General features: G+C 54.7%; 1 protein-coding gene across 1 annotated transcript; it reads right to left on the bottom strand.

The window, feature by feature from the left end:
• Window positions 1–759: 759 nt before the first annotated feature.
• Window positions 760–20,043, bottom strand: LOC310921468 (low affinity immunoglobulin gamma Fc region receptor II-like; the record flags this gene model as incomplete). Its single annotated transcript, XM_083881598.1, is given in 7 exon segments — window positions 760–973; window positions 2,817–2,894; window positions 2,983–3,004; window positions 3,347–3,430; window positions 19,235–19,498; window positions 19,738–20,002; window positions 20,005–20,043. Coding segments are annotated over 7 exon segments (966 nt in total).
• Between the last annotated feature and the right edge of the window lie 1,360 nt (window positions 20,044–21,403).

Raw genomic sequence — 21,403 nt, 5'->3', positions numbered from 1 at the left:
TGGCTGACCAACATGAGGCACCAGCCACATGGCAGAGGCACTGAATCATCCCCAGCACCAGCAAACCTTCCCAGCAACCACAAAAGCTCCTTGTGAGCAGAGCTGGGGGCATCTGTCCACAAAAATGTGTCCAATGCTCAAAATCCCAGAAGAGGCAGTGGAGCCATGTGTTTGTGCATGGGGATGGTTTAGGTGCACAGCTGATCTTTAGGAACTCCAGCCCTAATTACAACCTCACTAAGGGTCTGCAGCACTATGAGGACATCAGCCTAACCAGGTCCAATTTCACCCCATTTTGCCCTTTCGAGCCACTGCTCCCAGCCTGGGCTGTCCTTGTGCTCCAGATGCAGCTGAAGAGCCCTCGGGGCTGTGGCTCTGCTCTTCTCCTCCTCCTCCTCTCCCTGTGGCTGCTGTGTCAGGACCAGCAGCGGCCCAGGAAGAGTAGGAACTCCAAATGTGGGCTGGAGGCCCCTGAGGGGCCCTGGCAGTGGCAGCACCAAGCACCTGCTTTCCTCACCATCCCAGGGGAATTCAACATTCCCAAAGCTGCTGTGCCAGGGATGAAGGAGGAAAAGGGAATGAAAGGCTGAGGGTTTTCAGGAATTGCACCTTAAAGCCACAAGAGGTGCTGTTGTGGCCCCAAGACTTGGCTGGTAAGTCGGTGCTGCCTTCCATCCGCTCAGGATCAGGGAGAACGGTGGGGTTTGTTGCACAGGGCATGTGCCTGGCCCCAGAACGCTGCTATGCTGCCACTCAGCACTACGATCCAACCTGCTGCCTTGGATGCTTCTGCCCGCTGCTGGTGGTGGTGCCAGGACTGGTTGGTGCCCGTGAGTTTGCAAAAGGAGCGATTTCCCCTCCTCCCTCCCGGCCTAGGCTGCCATTGCCCCTGAGGGGTTTGAGCTGGCACCGGGGCTGCCCCCTGCTGGCCGAGAGTGCTTCCTCCAGCGCCCCCTGGCGGACATGGTCATAACTGCACCAAAGACGAAAAACCAGCCCAGAGCGGGCAGGAAACTTCTGGTTTTGTCTTGTTGTTTGTTCTGTTTGCTTTGAAAACCCCTTTAGTAGTAGTAAAGAGCTGTTATTACACTTTCCTACAATATTTCCAGGGAACCCCTTAATTTTTGAAATTATAAAAAAATTTTAGGCATGGCTCTTCTTTCCATTCCAGGAAGGTTCCTGCTTTCCTTGGCAGACATTTCTCTTCAAAACCAAGACAGTTGCCAAACCATGGCTTCCAGTGTAGATGGGCCAGACACTCCAAGAGAAGACAGGGTCAGACACAGGGCCACCTCATGGTCTACCTTTTAAGCCCTTGGACTACGAAGGCCCCTTCCCCTAAGTTGGACTTCTGGTCACTTGGTCACTCAGGAGCTGGGTTTGGCAGAGTGTCTCACTGTCCCCTGTGTGCCATGCCTGACAGACTGATTGACAGACAGGGCCCTGTCTCACCAAAAGCAAGGACTGACTCACCCCAACCACACACCGGTGTTCCAAAATGTCTCCAGACATCAAACTTTTTCTCTCTCTGACACCCCATCCTGTGCCTTGGCCTGATCCCGACTGCACTGCGAAACGGGGAGGTGTCACAACCCCCACAGGGCCCTTGTGAAATCATCATGTGGGGAACACAACACAGGAGGGGTTTGAGACAGGGGAGAAGAGAATCCAGAGCCTCCTGAAGGCTGCTTTGGTCATCAGAACAATGAAGGTCCAGGGCCCTGCCAGGTTCCTCCGGTGAAGAAAACGTGCTGGGGGAACTGTCCTGAGTTTATTCCTTTTTGGGGGCTTCCCCTGGAAATTGTTCCTTTTGTGACCCTTTGGATTTTGAACCTTCTGCAGTTGCTGTTGGTTTTCTTCTCTTGTTGCTGTTTGTAGGAAAATGTTCTTCTCTCAGCCTTTGGAATCTTTGCTTTTTGTGCCTCCACTGGCAGTAGGAGAGGCAATTTTTAGAGGCAGCTCACACATGTGTGGGTGCCCATGGGTTGGGACCCCCAGTGTTTTTCAGCGCCCCAGTGTCACAGCACAATGTCAGAGATGTCACTGGGCTCCTGTGGGTGCCCATGGGGTCCTGGCAGCTCTGTGTAGGTGTTGTGGTTTGAAAGCAAAACGAATGAGAGGCTCCAAGTCAGAGATATAAGTTAATAAGAAGAAAGGTAAAAAGGTAAAAATAAAATAAAATAAATGCAATAACACAAAGGATCACTGACAGAGTCAGAATACAACCTGAGCAGGATGGTGGAAGCAGTCCAGGTGAGGTGCTCTTCCTGAAGCAGTGATCCTGTAGAAAGGTCTGGTAGCTCTGCTCCTCTGGGAATCCAATGGGTAAGTGCTCTTGCACTGTCCCACATACCAGCTTATATGCAGGTGAGAATGCTTGGCTCCTCCCCCTGGGCAGAGCATCTCACAATAGGATGAGGAGTGTGAAGTGGGTCCTTGATGGCCCATTAAACAGAGATAACCCCTGGAGGGAGTTACCTGTGACTCATGGGCCAGGCGTTAATGGGCCACTAGCAGAAGACACCCCCAAAGGTCATTAGCAGAATACACCCCAAAGGCCATTAGCAGAAGAGGCAGGGGGCTTGGGAAAACACTAGCCCACCTGGTTTCAACAGAAACTTCTTTTCATGAAGATGGTGATAGAATAAATACTTTGTGTACATCCTACACTGCAACCCAGGACAGTAGGTCACCTGGGGTTCCTGTGAGACAGTGACACAGGGAGGCCCTGCAGGAGACACCAGTTGGGAGCACCAAGGTGGAGAGTGACACCAGTGGGTGATGTGTCACTGTCCCCTCCACCACTGTACTCACACCGTGCCTTTTTTGCTCTCACAACGTGGCTGTACAGAACCTCCTGCTTGTCCAAGGGGGTTGGAGGCTCCAGGGGGGCCCTGTGGGGATAAAGGGGATGTGTAGCAGGGAATGAAGAGTTGTGGGATGGGGGTAAAAGAGGGGCCACAGCTGGAGACCTCCACTTACCTTTCCTGGTGCTTCCTGGTGGCTGCAGAGGAAAGAGGGGAGAGGTGATGGTGGGGTTTCCCTGGGGCCCTGACCCCTCTCAGAATTCCTGAACCCCCACAGGACCCCCAAGCATCCCTGAGCCCCTCAGAACTTATGAACCTCCCAGGTGCCCCCAGCCAACTCAGCCTCAAGAACACAAAGCCCGGCAGGTCCCTTGAAAGAACCCCAAACATCCCTGAAAGACCCTCCAGAACCTCCCCAAACCCTATAGAACCCCCAGGAAAAGTGAAATTCTGGGACTTCAGGTGCTGTCCTATTGCTCCCCAGATCTGCAGGGCTTCCTACAGCTCCCTGAGATGCCCATCCCCTCACGGTCACCCACCCAGGCTGTGGCACTGGTGCCAGGTGACAATGACAGCCACAAGCAGGACCAAAAAGAAAAGGGACCCACCGACCCCTGCAGCCACTGCAAGAAACAGGTGAAGGACAGGGGACCTGTCCCCGCAGCCACTGTGCAGATCAGCTCCAGGCTGTCACCCAGTGCCACCTGTCCCCCGGGGGGCTGTGCCACCAGGGACACCCCTGAGAGTGGAATCCCTGCAGGGAGACACAGGTGGCATGGGGAAGCCAGGACAGGTGGGAGATGCGGGAGGGGAAGGAAGAGGGATTGGAGGGGAGCACAGAGGACCCCAGTGAGCAGAAGTGGACCCTGGGAGGCGTGTTGGGACCTGGGGGCAAAGGATAGATCCCATGAAAGGTAGAGAGAGCCAGGCAGGGATGGAGGACCACATGAGAGACTGAGGTGACTCAGAAAATGATGTGGGGTTTAGAGAGGGCCCAGTGCACCCAGGGAGGGAAGGGGACCAGAGGGCAGAGCGGGGACCTTGGAAGGGGTGTGGGATGGCAGGGTGGGATGGGGGCGATATAGAGAGGGATGAGGGATCTGGAGAGGGAACTGGGCAGTCATGGGGGAAACCCAGAAGGACGTGGGAAATGAGAGGGATGCAGTATGCGGGCAGTGGTGGGGAAACCCTCGGAGGATGTCAGGGTTCCCTGTCCCCATCCCTGCAGTCACTCTGCACTGTGCACTGTCACTGTCACCAGCTCTGACTCCCTCCACTGCGGTACCTCAGCACTCAGCCACCCTCTGCAGTGGTAGCGGCCACTGTGGTGCAGCTGCAGAGGGGACGGAGACAGCTCGGTTCCTTCCTGGGGCCCCCCAAGATCCTTCTCTTCAAGGTAGAAGTGCACACTGGTGAGCGGTCTGTCCTGCCAGCCCCGGCAGCGCAGTGTCACCGTGTCCCCCTCCAGCAGTGGCCATGCTGGCACCTGCAGCACCAGCCAGTCTGGGGGACAGACAGGTCCTGTGACACCAGGGGCGTCTGGAGGGTTCTGATGGCACTGAGAGGTACCAGGGGCCACGCATTGCAGGGGTGGAGTCCCCTCACACTGGGATGCCCTGGGATGTCCCGGTGGCAGGGGTTGGGCTCTGGTCACACCAGGAGGTGACCCATGGAGAAGAGACCACCCAGAGCCCCCAGAGTCCTTACAAGTGGCAGGTTGAGGACACCCAAAACCCCCTCACCATTTAAGACTCTCACGGGGGGGCTGAGTGTGGTGCCAGGTCTGTCACACCTGTAGGTGCCACTCTCGGTGACAACAAACTTATCCCGGAACTCCTTCCCCCAGCGCTGCCCATCCTTGTACCAGGTGGTGGCATCGGTGGTCCCCGAGCCCTGGCAGGTCAGTGTCACCCGGTCCCACAGCACCGCTGGTGTCCAGGGGGGCTCCACCAGGAGCTGGGTGGTCTGGGCACCTGTGGGTGACAGGGGACACCAGCCTGCCATGGCCACAGCATGGAGCTGGGGACAGCAGGGCAGGGACATGGCATCCCCTGAGGACTCACCAGCGAGGCCGAGGGTCTGAGCTGGAAGGGAGAAGGGACAGGGCTGAGTGGGGGTGACACCGCAAGGACAGCAGCACCCAGGGCTCGGGTTGTGGCTTTGTCCCCAAGCTTTCCCCATGGGGACACTAAAATGGCACAGACCTCTCATGGCCTGGGGACACCGTGGGTACCACAGGCTGAGGCAGGACATGGGGACACTGTTGATTCCCCAGAAATGGGGGTGCCACAACCACCCTGTGCTGGCACAGGTCACCCTCACCAGCCCCATGGCCTCTGTCCCCATGGCCAACCTGCAGAGTGCTTGTCCCCTTGTCCCCTCATCCCCTTGTCCCTGTATCCCAGTGCCCTTGTCCCTGTCACCACGGCTGCCCCAGCCCCATGATGCCTCCCCAAATCCCTGTTCCCATGTCATTGTCCATCCAGTAATAGGCCTCTCCTATCCCCAAAGCCACCCCATAACCTCGGTCACCTCTTGCACTGGCTCTGCTGGCCTTGGGGACCTCAGGGGACCTCACAGCCCCCCTGTGCCCCCTCCACACCAGTCTCTGCCTGACCAGGATCCATCCCTGGGGTGTCAGAGCCGTGCCCAGGGCAATCACCCCACAGGAGCAGCGCCACCTTCCCGACCATCCCCGTATCCCCAGCCATGTGGACTGGCTGTCACTCACTGTTGTGGCCACCGGGCACCTGGGTGGCAGCTCTTTGGACAAAGAGGAAGGAAGCGAGGACAGGTTTTGTCCCCACATGGATGTGGCCCTTGGTGGGGGCAGGGTGGGGACCTTGTGAGACACAGGGGTGATGGTGGGACAGGGTGGGGACCCGGTGCCAAAATTTGGAGCTGAGGCAGTGCAGGGAGACATGGATGGGAGTCCAGGGGAATTGAGGTGTCCAGGGGTATTTGGATTCTGAGGAGGGGGAGTCACTGGGATGGGGTCCCTTGGAAATGTGGGTCCCAGGGGGTGGGAGGAGTCAGGGATGAGTGTCCCAGAACAATGAGGCCTCCAGGGATTTGTGATCAAAGGATGGAGGACAAGGGATAGGGATGCCAGGGGAAAGGAGAGTCCCAGGGAATGGGGATCCTGGGGGAATAATGGTTCCAGGGCAAAGCAGGTCCCAGGGGCTGGAATTACCAGGATGGGAATCTTTGGGAATGGAGATCTTGGGGAATGGCAGTCCTGGGACAGGGGTGCCAGGGAGGGGGACAGAAGGAATAGGAGTCCCATGATTGGGGCCCCACGGGAATGGGGATTCCAGGGACGGGCATGGGCTGGGTGAGACCATGGGTCACAGCTTCTTCCCTGGGTGCCTGAGAATTTGAGGTGACACAGAGCCCAGTGCTGCCCCCTGAGGCGCTGGTGGCCTGGTGATCGCCTCAAGGGGATTCCTGTTGGAGTCCAGGGCATCCCTCTGGGTGCCCTGGAAAGTCACAGACATAGGTAGAGAGGCCTGGGAGCCGAAAAAGAGGGTCTGGGCTCTGTGCAGGAGGGGTTGCCTGGCACAGAGCCCAGGAAGACACAGGCTTTGATTTTAGTCCATGAGAAAAACATCTAACACAGAGAAGAATTGCAAGTCACAAAGGTGTTACAGAGAGTAGTGTAGTTTATCACTGTGCAGAAGATTTTGTAGTTTTGGGTTTTTAGAATGTAGATGCAAAGGGACAAGATGGTGGTTTTAGGGCGGTGCCCTGCGTTCTTCTTCTTCTCCCTTGGCATCCATCTTCTGTAGTGACGTGGGCACAAAGTAGTTTCAGTGGATTGGATCAGAATAGACATGACCCTGTTGGCATAGGAGATAGACATTGGCATAGAATTGTAAATAATGGGTACGTAGTTATCTGTATAAGAGGTAGCGACCTCCCATCACAAGGGGAGTCGCCTTGTGTCCAAGTTGCAGTGGACATCATGGCCGGACACAGGGGAAGGGGAGTCACCTTGTGTCCAGGCTGCTGTGAACACCATGGCCAGACACAGGAGGGGAGTTGCCTTGTGTCCAGGCTGCTGTGAACATCTTAGCCAGACACACAGAATTGTAAGATAAGAACTAATAAACAACGCGAGAAACCAGAAAACCAAGACCTTGAGACTCCTCATCATTCTCACGCCGAACACCGAGCACCGAGCTCAGCACAGAACACAGAGACACAGAGTCAGACAGCAGACCCTAAATCCTTCAGAGGTCAAGAGGGAAAATCACTCCCTTCGTGCCCACACGAACCACCAGCCAGCTTTGGAATCTCGGGTGGGAAACAACCAGATTAAAAACCCAAGAATTGGCGTCCCTGGGTGGGCTCATGAACGGGCACGAACGGGCACGAACAGGCACGAACGGGCACAGGTGTGAGCATAATCGGTGCATTCCAGTGGACACAGCAAAACCTCTGAAGCAAAGAAGACAAGCTGAGAAGACAGGGGAAGAAATCTCTAACCAGAGATGTCAGCGGATTGCAAATTCACCTCGGACCGACGAGTTCCAAGGGCCCAGGACTTGTCTCCTGAAATCTGCAGGTCGGTGATCAGGAAACCTCCGAACTGAATTTGAGAACACCTGCACTGCATTCTTCGATTTTGGTAAGACAGCTGAATTTAGAACATGGGAGGAGGGAACTCTAAGGGAAAAACCTTCTCTGTAGCAGCAGTGTAGCAGGGAGGGAGGAAAGAAACACTTTACCAGCTGGCCTCCAGCCAGCGCCGCGTTTGTCTGTGGCCAGCAGCAGCAGCGGGTTCTTTTGCTGGCCGGCAGCCAGGCAGGTCCTGTCGTCTGTTATCAGCAGACGGGTCTCGTACACCTCTTACAGGAGGTGGGGAAGGGGAGAGCCATCAGCCTCCTCTGGGATTTAATAGGAAAGGAGAGATACCAGCACCCTCAGGATTACCGCAGGGAGGTCAAAAAAGCCCTCAAGACAGGAGAGTCAGCAGGTCTCCTTGAGTTTAGCACAGAAAAGCCAACAACTTTCCCTGGGTTTGCCACAGTCCTCAGGAATTCAGTCCCAGAAATTCGTCTCGGGAAAGTCAAAACTTCTAATCCATCCCAAGATAAGAACATGCTTGTTTTCGAGGCGTGTTCCGTGAGCACGGGACACTTGCCGCAGCAGTGGGGGAGGGAGAAGTGAGACAAAGTGCATCCAGGATTTTTTTCAGCCCCCCTCAGACACAGCGCGTTCAGACACAGCCTGAAAGTTTTCCACTGCCCTTTCCCCTTCAGCGCAGGGACAGACAGAGAGAGGGGGGAAGGGGGAGTGGAGGAGACACCAGGAAAACAGGGAAAACAAGCCCAGATCGCGTCAGTGGTGAGAGATAACACTGCGGCGTGTGCGCGCGAAAGCGATCGCGATGGGGGCGGCCGGGGAGTGCCCCGTGTCGGGACAGCGCGGGCTGCGGGGGCGGAGCAGGGCCTGGGTCCCGGAGCGCGAGTGAGGAGCCGGGACAGGCAGAGAAAGTACAGAGTTGGAAACTACAAGCCCCAGAAAGCTTTGCGTTTAACGCATGCGCAGTAACACAGCCAAGATGGACGGCGCAAGTGCGAAGCTGGAAACTACAAATCCCAGAAAGCCTTGCGGCAGACAGGGAGCAGCACGATCGCTCCGGGCGGGACAAACCCCGACAGAGAGCGAGACGCGGGCAGCGCCGGGGCGGCACAAGCAGAGCCAAGGCAGGCGGTGCCAGCACAGGCAGGACCGGGGCAGGCAAAGGCAGAGCAAGCAGAGGAGGCGTGGCCAGGGCGGAGAGTTTCTCTGGGGTGCCACCCCCTCAGAGCGAGTGCTGTGAGCCTGACCCCGCCCACAAGCGGCACTTCGATATTGTCAGTCCAGTTCCCTCAAGTTTTCCTTTCAGCAAAAGGTAGCCAGGTTTCCCTTAAATTCACTGCACACATCCTTTCTTCATTTATCCTTTGGCTACATGCTGGGTTTACCCTTTTCTTGGAGTTTTAAGGTTCCCATTCCTGATCCAGGAGAGGGAGGGCTTTTCTTAGGCAGGGCTGCACAGGGATCATGTGCTGCACAAGAGTTTTAAGGTCTCCACTCCTCATCCAGGAGAGGGAGGGATGCCAGGGAAGGCAGAAACCCTCGGGGTTAGGAGGGGCTGCATTCAGGTAAAATAATAATTCAATTAAAGTTACAGGTTTTATGAATTCAGAAGCAGAGATCTGGAAATCATTAGATGTTTGCAAAGCCGCTGCATGACCAGAAGCAAAAGACTTATTGTCATGACATGGAAAAGGATTTATTATTATATTATCGATGTATTTGGATCGAAGTTGATTTGTGTTTTAGTATTGTATTGACATTAGAAGGGATTTCTATGTGGTTTTAAGTTTAAGATTTGTTAAGTAAGTAAAGTTGAATTTAAGATAAGGATTGATAAAGTTTAAGTGATGGATTTATATTTTATAAATTTAAAGTTTTATTGTATGTAGGTTTTAAATGTATTTTATGTTAAGATAAGTTAAATAAGTTAAGTATATTAAGTTTTAAGAAAAGAGAAATAAGTTAAAATAATAAGGTAATAATTAAGATAAGTCGGTAAAATAAGATAAGTTTAAGATAATAAGTTTTAAGTAATAAGTACTGTGAATTGTATCATGATACATTTCAAAATTCTTCTTTATGTTCTTTAGTTGTTTAAGCATTTCATAATTGTTGTTGTTAAGAGCTTTGTTCCAAAAATGTATTAAAGGATATTACTCTAGATAAGGCCAGGGTTTTGGCCACACCTTGACTTTAACTAGAGGAGAGATGTGTCCATCAACAAGCACAGATGTTGCATGTGAAACTTTTCCTGATGGATTTCAGGTTTGAACAAGAGTTGTGCATTTACCATCAAAGTACAGTTTTTTAATAACCCATGGCAAAGAAGTAGCTTTTGTTTCTGCAGATACAGAATACAAGTGAATTTCTGCAAAGAATGTGGAAATCATGTCAAGCGCAGAAGCTCTGACAGCTTCAAGAGTAGAGGAGAAAGCATGCAGATGTGAACCAGTGTCAAGACTGCAGACGTTTTTCATTCTGCGTGCAAGGAGTTATGCCTTGGGTTTTCTTTTCATTCTGTATTGCATGAATTTGTCAGATGGTTCAGAATCAATTCATGAGAGCACAGAGAGGTTGGGAAATGGAGTGAACAAACTCGGAGAAGAAACCGGATCACGGATGAATGGCATGTTTGATTTCTTCAACCTTTCACGGTTGTGGAAGAAAATTTTGAAAACAATTGTATGTATTTTATTGAGACTTGTAATTCTTCTCATGATCGAATCGTGTTTGCTTTAATGCATATAGCAAGCCATGGACAGAGCAGCCAAAGAGGTGTTTTTGATGAAAACAAAGGGGGGAGATGCTGGAGTCCAGGGCATCCCTCTCGGTGCCCTGGAAAGTCACTGACCTCGGTAGAGAGGCCTGGGACCAGAAAAAGAGGGTCTGGGGTCTGTGCAGGGGGGTTTGCCTGGCACAGAGCCCAGAAAGACACAGGCTTTGATTTTGGTCCATGAGAAAAACATCCAACAGAGAGAAGAATTGCAAGTCACAAAGGTGTTACAGAGAGTAGTGTAGTTATTACCATGCAGAAGATTTTGTAGTTTTGGGTTTTTAGAATGGAGATGCAAAGGGACAAGATGGTGGTTTTAGGGCGGTGCCCTGAGTTCTTCTTCTTCTCCCTTGGCATCCATCTTCTGTAGTGACGTGGGCACAAAGTAGTTTCAGTGGATTGGATCAGAGTAGACATGACCCTGTTAGTATAGGTGATAGACATTGGCGTAGAATTGTAAACAATGGGTACGTAGTTATCTGTATAAGAGGTAGCGATCTCCCATCACAGGAGGGGAGTCTTTTTGTGTCCAAGCTGCAGTGGACACCATGGCCAGACACAGGGGAAGGGGAGTCACCTCGTGTCCAGGCTGCTGTGAACATCTTAGCTGGACACACAGAATTGTAAGATAAGAACTAATAAACCACGCGAGAAACCAGAAAACCAAGACCTTGAGACTCCTCATCATTCTCGTGCTGAACACCGAGCACCGAGCTCAGCACAGAACACAGAGACACAGAGTCAGACAGCAGACCCTAAATCCTTCAGAGGTCAAGAGGGAAAATCACTTCTTTCGTGCCCACACGAACCACCAGCCAGCTTTGGAATCTCGTGTGAGGAAACAACCAGACTAAACCCTAAGAACAGGGACAGCAGCCCAGGCAACGGCTGGGCCTGGGCCAGGCTGGCCCCGGGCCCCAGAGCACCAAAAGCTCCTTCCCCCTGCAGCCCGGCCTGGGCCGCACACCGGCTTGCCACGGGAATGCTCATGGCCCCGAGGCTGCCCCAGCTCCAGGAGCCCTGGCACATCCCTCCCCGGGATGCCCAGGCAGCCAGTGCCTGGACTCCATTAATCCCCTGCTCCCTCTCAGCTCAGCCCCGCCTGCCATTCTCACCTCTGCCTCGGCCTGTGTGTCCTCTCCAGGGGCTGACACAGCTCTGCCACCCGGCAGCCAGGAGCTGCCCGGCACCAACCTTCTAAATTCCGCTGCCTCTGTGACACCTCAGCCGTGGCAGCCCCCAACATTCCCTGCCTGGAGACGCTCCAAGGGAAGCGTCAACACCAGCCGCCAGTCACCACACCCCACGGGCCGCTCAGCACCTCCGGCCCGGGCCCCTGAGGATTCCTCTGCACACAGCTCGGACAAGCTCCCTGTGCCTACCCCCACCGTGCAGCAGGCAAGTGGATACAGTTGCCCAGCTCTGCCCAGAGCTGGCAGGCCGGAGCCCAAAGCTCATTAGAAAAAAGATACAAAGCCCGCCAAGCAAAAGAACACTCTGCCCCCAGCAGACCTGCTCTCTCCCTCCCTAACTGCCTTCCCCTGCACACACAGCACCTCAGCCTGCAAGCCACCAGCATCCCTTCCCTTCCCTTCCCTTCCCTTCCCTTCCCTTCCCTTCCCTTCCCTTCCCTTCCCTTCCCTTCCCTTCCCTTCCCTTCCCTTCCCTTCCCTTCCCTTCCCTTCCCTTCCCTTCCCTTCCCTTCCCTTCCCTTCCCTTCCCTTCCCTTCCCTTCCCTTCCCTTCCCTTCCCTTCCCGTCTCTGTCCCGTCCCGTCCTGTCTTTTCTTGTCCCATTTTATCCAGTTCCGTCCGGTCTGGTCCAGACCTTTCCTGTCCTGTCCTGTCCATTTCTACAAGCACTAAGACCTGTTACCCCTGCCTTTAGAGGGGCAACATATTGCTACGTCTTGTGGACCCTCACAGAGGACAGCATGCATCAGCAGGGTCAATCATGGTAGGCTCTTTGTTTTCTGACTTCTACAACTGATATACATTTTGTACAGAGGGCCAAGATTGGCCCAAGGAGGTTACAACCTCCTGACTCCATTGGTCAATATGACCATCAATCAAGTTCTCTCTCAGAGAACAAGAATGCAAAACATACGGATAAATTCTAAGAATACAATATTATTTACATGAAGCAGCGTGAGAAAGCTACTGCAAAGGTTCAAACACTTGAAAGCAAGAAAGTCAGGGGCTACATCTCACCCTTTTACCTTTAAAAAAAAGAAAACAGGAAAAAAGAAAACGAACATGGTTCAATTTCTGTTCCCATGGGAGGACCATCGGTTCCTCCACTGTTGACCTTCATTCGGTCACAGTTTTTTGCTTTTCACATTGCAGGGTTCGTGAAACTCTGGCACCTATAAGGTGCTCGATGGCATGTAAAGCGTTTGCCAAATAAATTTGTGGGGTTTCACTCTGCGTTCCCCGTTTTTGAAGAACCAGGCCTCTGTGGCACAACACAGGTTCTTCAGCCAATGGAATAATCAACATTGCTGACTCTCTTCAAATTTGAACAACCTATCTATGTGCCATGTCAGCCACAGAAATTAAGTCTGTGACTAATGGAAAAGGTTCCTGGGAAAACTGGAAATGCCATGACAGCAGCCCCAATACAACCAAATGGGCCTGCCCATCCTCAGGGGCTTCCCAAACTTTTCCCCTCAAAACTATTCTTCCAAGCAACACTGGCCTACCTCGTCCTCCCCAAATCGTCTGTAAAGACAGTGGGCCCTTGCACTAACTTTGGACTATTTCTGGGCCGCAAAAAAAAATCCAAAGGATTTTTGCCACTCGCAACAGCTCATGGCTCCAGAGCATTTGGCAGAAAAACACTGCTTGCAAAGCTCCAATCAACTTCCTCCCATAATACTGAGAGTATGAATTTTACAAAAATCTGCACCCGTCAAATTCACAAGCATTGTTGCCTGCATTTATCAATCGAGCAATGAGCTCATACAAAAATGATTGATTGCCATTTTTGCGGCTGAAATCGAGCAATAATTAGCTCAAAAAATTTTTTTTGATTGTTTGTTTATTTTTTCAAACAATATTTTGCCGCCTTGTGACAGATGGGGCAAAAATGACCCATTCCAGAACGTGCAAGGAATTGGGCATTCATCAGCCAGTGATATCTGCAGGATACAAATGAATCACAATAATTCAGATTCACAATTGAGGATTGGCTTTTTGGAGGTGTTATAAAAAACCTCCAGTCCCCAGAGTTGTGTTTCGATGCAGAACACAGGAACATCCCAGGACTGGTTGAAATTTCCAGATGATCCTGTTCCAACAGCTCCCAAATCATGTCACGAAGGGCGATGAATGGATCTTGAAAGACAGTCCATTCCAGCTGCCAAACAGCAAAGGAAAAAATCGCAATGTCCGTTCCAAATTGTTCCAGGACAGTCTCTGATCAGAGCAACAGTCCAGTGAAATCCAGGCAGCTCAGTGACTTCAGAGCAACTGCCTTCTCACCACCGACTCTTTGTCCTGTGAACAGAAACTCAAATACAAATTAAACAATTCTGGTCCCTTCAGGGACTCTGACAGGGAGAGGTGGGTGTGGGACTGAACTTTCCCAACAGACCTCCATCGGCTGTGAGGATTGCGAAGGCCCTTGTGTCCAAGCACGCTTCCTCTTTGCACCCCACTGCCCTTTTGAAAGAGGCTGGCCATTCACATGGATTGCCTTGCAAACATCTGCCATGTGATTCGGCCATCCACACCTTCCACAAAGAAACAAAGGAGTGATCCCTTTTTGCACTCTCTTTCTTTGTTTCTTGCTGGCCTCAGCATTAGACAAGGCATCATTGGCCTCTGAATCCTGTCCCGTGGGCTCCACAGGGACGGAGGTGAGAGCTTGTCTTGCAGCACCTGCAGAGCTGGGGAATCCATCCCTGCCCTGCAGGGAGCACCGTGCTGACCCATGGCCGCCCACTGCATTTGCCTTTGTTTGGATATCATCTGAAACTGAGGGAGACCTGGCACCCCAGGACCCTTTGCAGCAGGTGAACACTGCAAAGCTGTGCCAATTCCTTTGAAATGAACACCGCGGAGCCTGCAGCCGCCTTCAGATCGTTGGCAGCTGCCTGTGCCGCACTGCCCTGGCTCTATCAGGGGGGAGATCACAGTGCTGGGGGCATGTCCTGTGGCCCCGTGGCACTGCCAAGCACCGTCCTCACAGAGGAGATGAAACCACAGGAGAGGTGTCACGATCCTCACAGGGAGGAGGGAGGCTGGGGGGTGTGACAACTCCCAGAAGAACCAGCTTGTTGAGCTTGGAGGCTGCCCGAGCACCACTCCACCCCCGCATTCCTCAGCGGAGTCGCGGCTGCACGGACCCCGATGCCGGCTGGCTGCACTGCCCACCATGGTGTGGGTTGGGGGTTATCACCAGGCTGCCTGAAGCTGCCCGTGCATTGTGGGTCCCCACCACACGAGTCTGTGGCTGCCCGGCTCGGTGCACTGGGATGGTGTCCCTCCACACCATCCTGTTCCACAGAATATCTCGTAGAGATACCTCAATGTGGACAGTCTGCCGTGACAACCCCATCCCCCCAATCCAAGCATGCTCTTGGTGCTTCCACTGCTGCACCTGCAAGGGCGGGCAGGATTTCCTCACTGCTGCACCTGCAAGGGCGGGCAGGATTTCCTCAGTGCTGCACCTGTGAGGGCGGGCAGGATTTCCTCACTGCTGCACCTGTGAGGGTGGGCAGGATTTCCTCACTGCTGCACCTGTGAGGGCGGGCAGGATTTCCTCACTGCTCTGCCTGCGAGGGTGGGCAGGATTTCTTCACTGTTCTGCCTGTTAGGGGCAGGTGTAAGTGCTCCTGCAGACATTGCAGGGGTACAGGAGAGGGCCAGTAAAGCCTCTGCACTCCAGTGTCGCTTCCACGGAACGGGAACAGAAGAAACAACTCCACCATCTATTGGCGATTGATGGAGAGATGGGAAGACTGATTCATGATCAGAATTCGATTTTACTCAGGTTTTCCAAGAATTTATATACCATTTCAGTTCAAAGACTCAAAAGCAAGAAAATTCAGGACGACAAGAAGTCTCTTTTGGTCTACCATGGAAACTTCCCCACAAGAAAGAACAGTTTTCTTGTGGCTTTTTAATTCTCACAAGAGCAGCTGCCCGGGGAATCTGCATTTGTGAGTTCCCTCCCATGTCACCCAGCCTCTGCACAGCTGCATAATGGGCCATGGAAACTCATGGAGCACCATTTAAAGATGAACGGTGCAAAAGAAAAGGTTTTCTTCATCTCTAGGAACAGAGATCTTTCCTCTTTTTGGGGGCAGATTTTCATCTCATCTTTGTCTCTGTTCAAGCTTATCATTAGATCACAACTACTTAAATATTTACTTATTTGACCACAATAACCTTTGCTCAGATCCACAATTTGAATACTCTCATCTCCCCATTCATGCCTTCCACGACTTAGAGGGATAGTCTAGTATATCACAGTCCATTACCATGGATTACAAAAGAACTTCAGCCTAAACCCGAGGCATCATCTCGTTCCCTTGCCATCTAAGATTCAACTCCTCCTTCACTGACTTTGATATCTTCATATTGTCTCTCCACATGGCTTCACTCTGCCCTCTTCTCTCATGTAAGAGACCATTAGTGCTTTGCAAGTTTCATCTGTGCAAAGAAAGAGTTACCATTCTCCCAGGTCTGCAGAGGCCAGGATGCTTCTCCTGGGCAGGGGCTGCAAGTGATAAATTCAGGCTGTGCTGGGGCTGGGCCAGGATCTCAGGGGTTCTGGCTGCATTCAGTTCTCAGCTGCGCGGCCACTCTGCACGGCTGCAGAGCTGCCCCTGCTCTTGGCCACAGGATCTCTGGAGCTGCTGGGGCCTCTCCCTCCTCAAGGGCTCTTGGTGATGGTGGCTGGAGCTGTTCACAGAATGACAGAATTTCTAGGTTGGAAGACACCTGTAAGATCATCGTGTCCATCCCATGCCTGAACACCTCAGCTAGATCATGGCACCAAGTGCCACATCCAGTCTTTTTGAAAAACATCCAGGGATGGTGACTCTGCAGCCTCCCCAGGCAGACCATTGCAGGACTTTTTCACTCTTTCAGTGAAAATTTTTCCCATGATATCCCTATAATCCCACTACATTTCCCTGTTCATAGTAAAAAATCCTTCAAAAGCCACCCTGGGGGGGCTTCCCCTCCTTCCTCTGCCCAGGCTGGGGAAATGAGAACTTTTCCCGAGATTCTTCTCATTTCAACCTGTGTGGCCACAGAGGCGTATCTGCCTCTTCAATTGGTTACACAGGTTCTCAATATTCAGTGCTAATCACTGATTGGTTTTGCCACAGCTTTTCTACAATCGATGCAAAACCAGCACAGGCACGTACTTTAAGAAAATAAGTCCAGGGTCAAGTGAAGCAAAAGAATTTCCAGAACACATAAAATTAAAGAATGTTTGAATATGTATAACCTCCTTGAATAATTATTTCACCATCACAATGAAAAGGAACATAAGAAGAATTGTTAGAGATAACTGTGTGCCTCTGGCAGTGGCCAAGCACTCAGCACACTGTTTGCTGTCCCATTTTTCCTTTATTAAACATATAAAACTATTAAAGAGTGAGCCTTGTTTCTCACAGAGGTTAATCAAAAAGCTGAATTTTGGGTACCAGAAGAGGGAAAAGGTTTGGGGGACTGCCAGGCACTGGGTGAGGGAATGAGGAGCCCGTGGGATGCTGTGAAGAAGAAGAAGGGACCACTGAGGGGAATTGATGTCCCCAGGGCTGTCAGTGTCCCCCGGTGTCACAGCACATTCTTGTAGATGTCATGGGGGTCCTGCTGTCCCTCGTGGGGTCTCAGCAGCTCCTTGTTGGTCACTTGTAGAACCCGAGGTGGGGCAGGGCCAGGGGACACTCAGGGGGGCCCTGAGAGTGACACCAGCTGTGGGGACCTGGCTGGGGGGTGACACCGGTGGGTGACGTGTCCCTGTCCCCCCCTGTACTCACCCCCTGCCCACTCTGTGCCCACGACGTGGGGGTCCAGCCCTGACCCCTCCTCCAGGGGGGTCCTGCGGGGATAAGGGGGGTCTGAGGGGTGTGTGGGGAGGGGAAAGGGGAGTCCTGGCCAGAGCCCCCCACTCACCTGTGCTGGGGCTTCTTGGAGGCTGCAAGGAAAAGGGGAGGGGGTGACCATGGGGACTCTGGAATCCCTAAACCTTCCTGGGACCTCGGCACCTCCAACCACTCCCCAGCCCCATAAATTCCCACTGAAGCCTTGATCCCCACCAAACCCCTGATTCCCCTCAGACACTCCAAGCACCCCTGAACCCCCCAGAACTTCTGCACCACCACAGTGCCCCCAAAGGCCTCAGTGTCCCCACCCTCTGAGACCCCACACCCCAACCCCGGCAGAGATGGGCACACCCCTAACATCCCCAGGACGCCTGAAAGATCCCCTTACATCCCCGCATGGCCCTCCAAGAGCATTTCCAACACTCCAGGAGCTCCCAGAGCCACCCCAATGTTTTACAAAGCCAACCCAGGGATGCCCTTGAAGCCCAGCCAAGACCCTCCAGATTCCTCCCAAATGCCCCAGGACCCCCAGCCAAGGTCACTGTGGGCTCAGTTTCCCCCAGCTCTGGGGCCCTGGGTGCTGCCCCAGCTCTGCCCCCACTCTGGGGGCTTCCCCTCACTCCAGGACCCCCATCCCCACCCCACTGTCACCCACCCCAGTGGTGCCAGCAGTGACAGCCCCTGATGACAGCCAGGAGCAGGACCAGGAACAGGAGGGTCCTGCCGACATTCACAGCCACGGCTGGGGACAGAGGGGAACACAGTGGGGTCACCCTGAACCCCGGGGGTCCTGAACATCCCAGTGACCCCCTGTGACCCCACCTGTGACCCAGGGTGAGCCAGGGGTCACCTCCAGGGCCAGCTCAGGGCTGAGTGCCCGGAACACGCGGTGCCCATCCTGTCCCAGCTGGTTGGTGGCCACGCACTGGTAGGTGCCCGAATGTCCCACATCGACGTCCCCAAGCTCCAGAATGGGACCCCAGGCCACCTCCTGCGCGTTGTGCAGCCAGGTGAAGGTGACAGGGGCTGAGCCCACCTGCACTGAGCAGCGCAGGGTCACGGGGTCACCTGGGCACACCTGGTGTGACAGGAGACCGGGAGTGATGGTGGCATTGGCCACGGGCACTGCAGGGAAAGAGACAGGGCTAAGGATGGGGCAGGGGCTGGCATCCAGCAAGAGGGACAGGAACGAGGGGATGAGGGTGTCCTGGAGGATGCTGGGGGTCCTGCTCACCCAGGACGGTGACATTCAGGGGGGCACTCTTGACCACGCTGTCCCCATCGCTGACCTGGCAGTGATAGTGGCCTTTGTCATTGTCCCCAACGTGGCGCAGCTCCAGGCGGGTGCCGGTGCCCAGCGGTGCCCCTGAGCCCCCCCGGTACCAGGTGAAGGACAGGGGACCTGTCCCTGTAGCCACCGTGCAGCTCAGCTCCAGGCGGTCACCCAGTGCCACCTGTCCCCCGGGGGGCTGTGCCACCAGGGATACCCCTGAGAGTGGAATCCCTGCAGGGGGACACAGGTGGCATGGGGAAGCCAGGATTGTTGGGGGACATGGGAGGGAAAGGATGGGGGATTGGAGGGGAGCACAGAGGACCCCAGTGAGCAGAAGTGCACCCTGGGAGGCGTGTTGGGACCTGGGACAAAGAAGAGACCCCATGGAAATGTGGAGAGAACCAGGCAGGGATGGAGGATCACAAGAGACTGAGGAGACTCAGGGAATGATGTGGGGTTTAGAGAGGGCCCAGTGGACCCAGGGAGGGAAAGGGACCAGAGGGCGGAGCGGGGACTTTGGAAGGGGTGCGGGATGCCAGGGTGGGTTGGGGGGGATATAGAGAGGGATGAGGGATCTGGAGAGGGAACTGGGCAGTCATGGGGGATACCCAGAGGGACCCGGGAAATTCTGGGTGAGTCAGGGAGGGGTAAAGGGAGGGATGAAGGATGCAGGCAGTGGTGGGGAAACCCTCGGAGGATGTCAGGGTTCCCTGTCCCCATCCCTGCACTCACTGTGCACTGTCACTGTCACCAGCTCCGACTCCCTCCACTGTGGTGTTACAGCCCCCATCCAGCCCCTGCAGCGGTAGCGGCCACTGTGGTGCAGCTGCAGAGGGGACAGAGACAGCTCGGTCCCTTCCTGGGGCCCCCCAAGATCCTTCTCTTCATGGTAGAAGCACACACTGGTGAGTGGTCTGTCCTGCCAGCTGCGGCAGCGCATTGTCACCATGTCCCCCTCCAGCAGTGGCCATGCTGGCACCTGCAGCACCAGCCAGTCTGGGGGACAGACAGGTCCTGTCACACCAGGGGCATCTGGAGGGTGCTGATGGCACTGGGAGGTACCAGGGGCCACCCATTGCAGGGGAGGACTCCCCTCACACTGGGATGCCCTGGGATGTCCCGGTGGCAGGGATTGGGCTCTGGTCACACCAGGAGGTGACCCATGGAGCAGAGACCTCCCAGAGCCATCAGAGTCCCCACAGGTGGCAGGTTGGGGACACCCAAAACCCCCTCACCATTTAAGACTCTCACGGGGGGGCTGAGTGTGGTGCCAGGTCTGTCACACCTGTAGGTGCCACTCTCGGTGACAACAAACTTATCCCGGAACTCCTTCCCCCAGCGCTGCCCATCCTTGTACCAGGTGGTGGCATCGGTGGTCCCCGAGCCCTGGCAGGTCAGTGTCACCCGGTCCCACAGCACCGCTGGTGTCCAGGGGGGCTCCACCAGGAGCTGGGTGGTCTGGGCACCTGTGGGTGACAGGGGACACCAGCCTGCCATGGCCACAGCATGGGGCTGGGGACAGCAGGGCAGGGACATGGCATCACCTGAGGACTCACCAGCGAGGCCGAGGGTCTGGGCTGGAAGGGAGAAGGGACAGGGCTGGGTGGGGGTGACACTGCAAGGACAGCAGCACCCAGGGCTCGAGCTGTGGCATTGTCCCCAAGCTTTCCCCATGGACACCAGAATGGCACAGACCTCTCATGGCCCGGGACACCGTGGGTACCACAGGCTGAGGCAGGACATGGGGACACTGTTGATTCCCCAGAAATGGGGGTGCCACGACCACCCCGTGCTGGCACAGGTCACCCCCACCAGCCCCATGGCCTCTGTCCCCATGGCCAACCTGCAGAGTGCTTGTCCCCTTGTCCCTTTATCTCCTTGACTCCTTGTCCCCTTGTCCCTTTGTCCCCTTTGTCCCAGTATCCCTGTGCCCCTGTCCCTGTCACCACAGCTGCCCCAGCCCCATGATGCCTCCCCAAATCCCTGTCCCCCTGTTATTGTCCCTCCAGTCATGTCCCCCTGTCCTGTCCCCAAAGCCACCCCATAACCCCGGTCACCTCATGCACTGGCTCTGCTGGCCTTGGGGACCTCAAGGGACCACACAGCCTCCCTGTGCCCCCTCCCCACTGGTCTCTGCCGCACCAGGGCCCGTCCCTTGGGTGTCAGGCCCGTGCCCGGGGCACTCACCCCACAGGAGCAGCGCCACCTTCCCAGCCATCCCCGTGTCCCCAGCCATTGGACTGGCTGTCACTTGCTGCTGTGGCCACCGGTCCCCTGCGTGGGGCTCTTTGGACAAAGGGGAAGGAAGCGAGGTCAGGTCTCACCCTCCTGTGTCAGTAGCACCTGGTGGGGGCAGGGTGGACACAAGCTGGGGACAGGCTGGGGACAGGCCATGGGCAGGGTGGGGACAGGCTGGGGACAGGTTGAGGGTAGGGTGGGGACAGGCTTTGGGCAGGGTGGCCACAAGCTGGGGACAGGCTTTGGGCAGGGTGGGGACAGGCTGGGGACAGGCTGAGGGTAGGGTGGGGACAGGCTGGGGACAAGGCTTGGTGGCACACAGTGGGAAATGGATATTCTCAGGAGTGGGGCCTCAGGGGGTTTGGGGAGCCAGGGATGGGTGTCCAGGAGAATGGGGGGTCCCAGGGATGGGGTCTCTGGGGAATGGAGGTCCTGAGGAGGGAGGAGTCACTGGATATGGGGATGCAGTGGGAATTGGGGTCCCAGGGCTCGGGGGACTCATGGATGAGAGTCCCAGAGGAACGGTGGCTCCAGGGATTTGGGTGATGGGATGGGTGTGGCAGGGATGATGGGACCAGGGGAATGGGGCCTCCTGGGAGAGTGAAGGCCCTGAAGGAAGGGGAGTTGTAGGGATGGAATGAATGGGAGAGGGCTCCTTGGAAA

This window comes from Zosterops lateralis, assembly GCF_965231275.1.
Source record: "Zosterops lateralis genome assembly, chromosome: 34".
Classification (NCBI taxonomy): domain Eukaryota; kingdom Metazoa; phylum Chordata; class Aves; order Passeriformes; family Zosteropidae; genus Zosterops; species Zosterops lateralis.
Note: the sequence above shows the minus strand (reverse complement) of the source record. Positions and strands in the feature narration are given on the sequence as shown.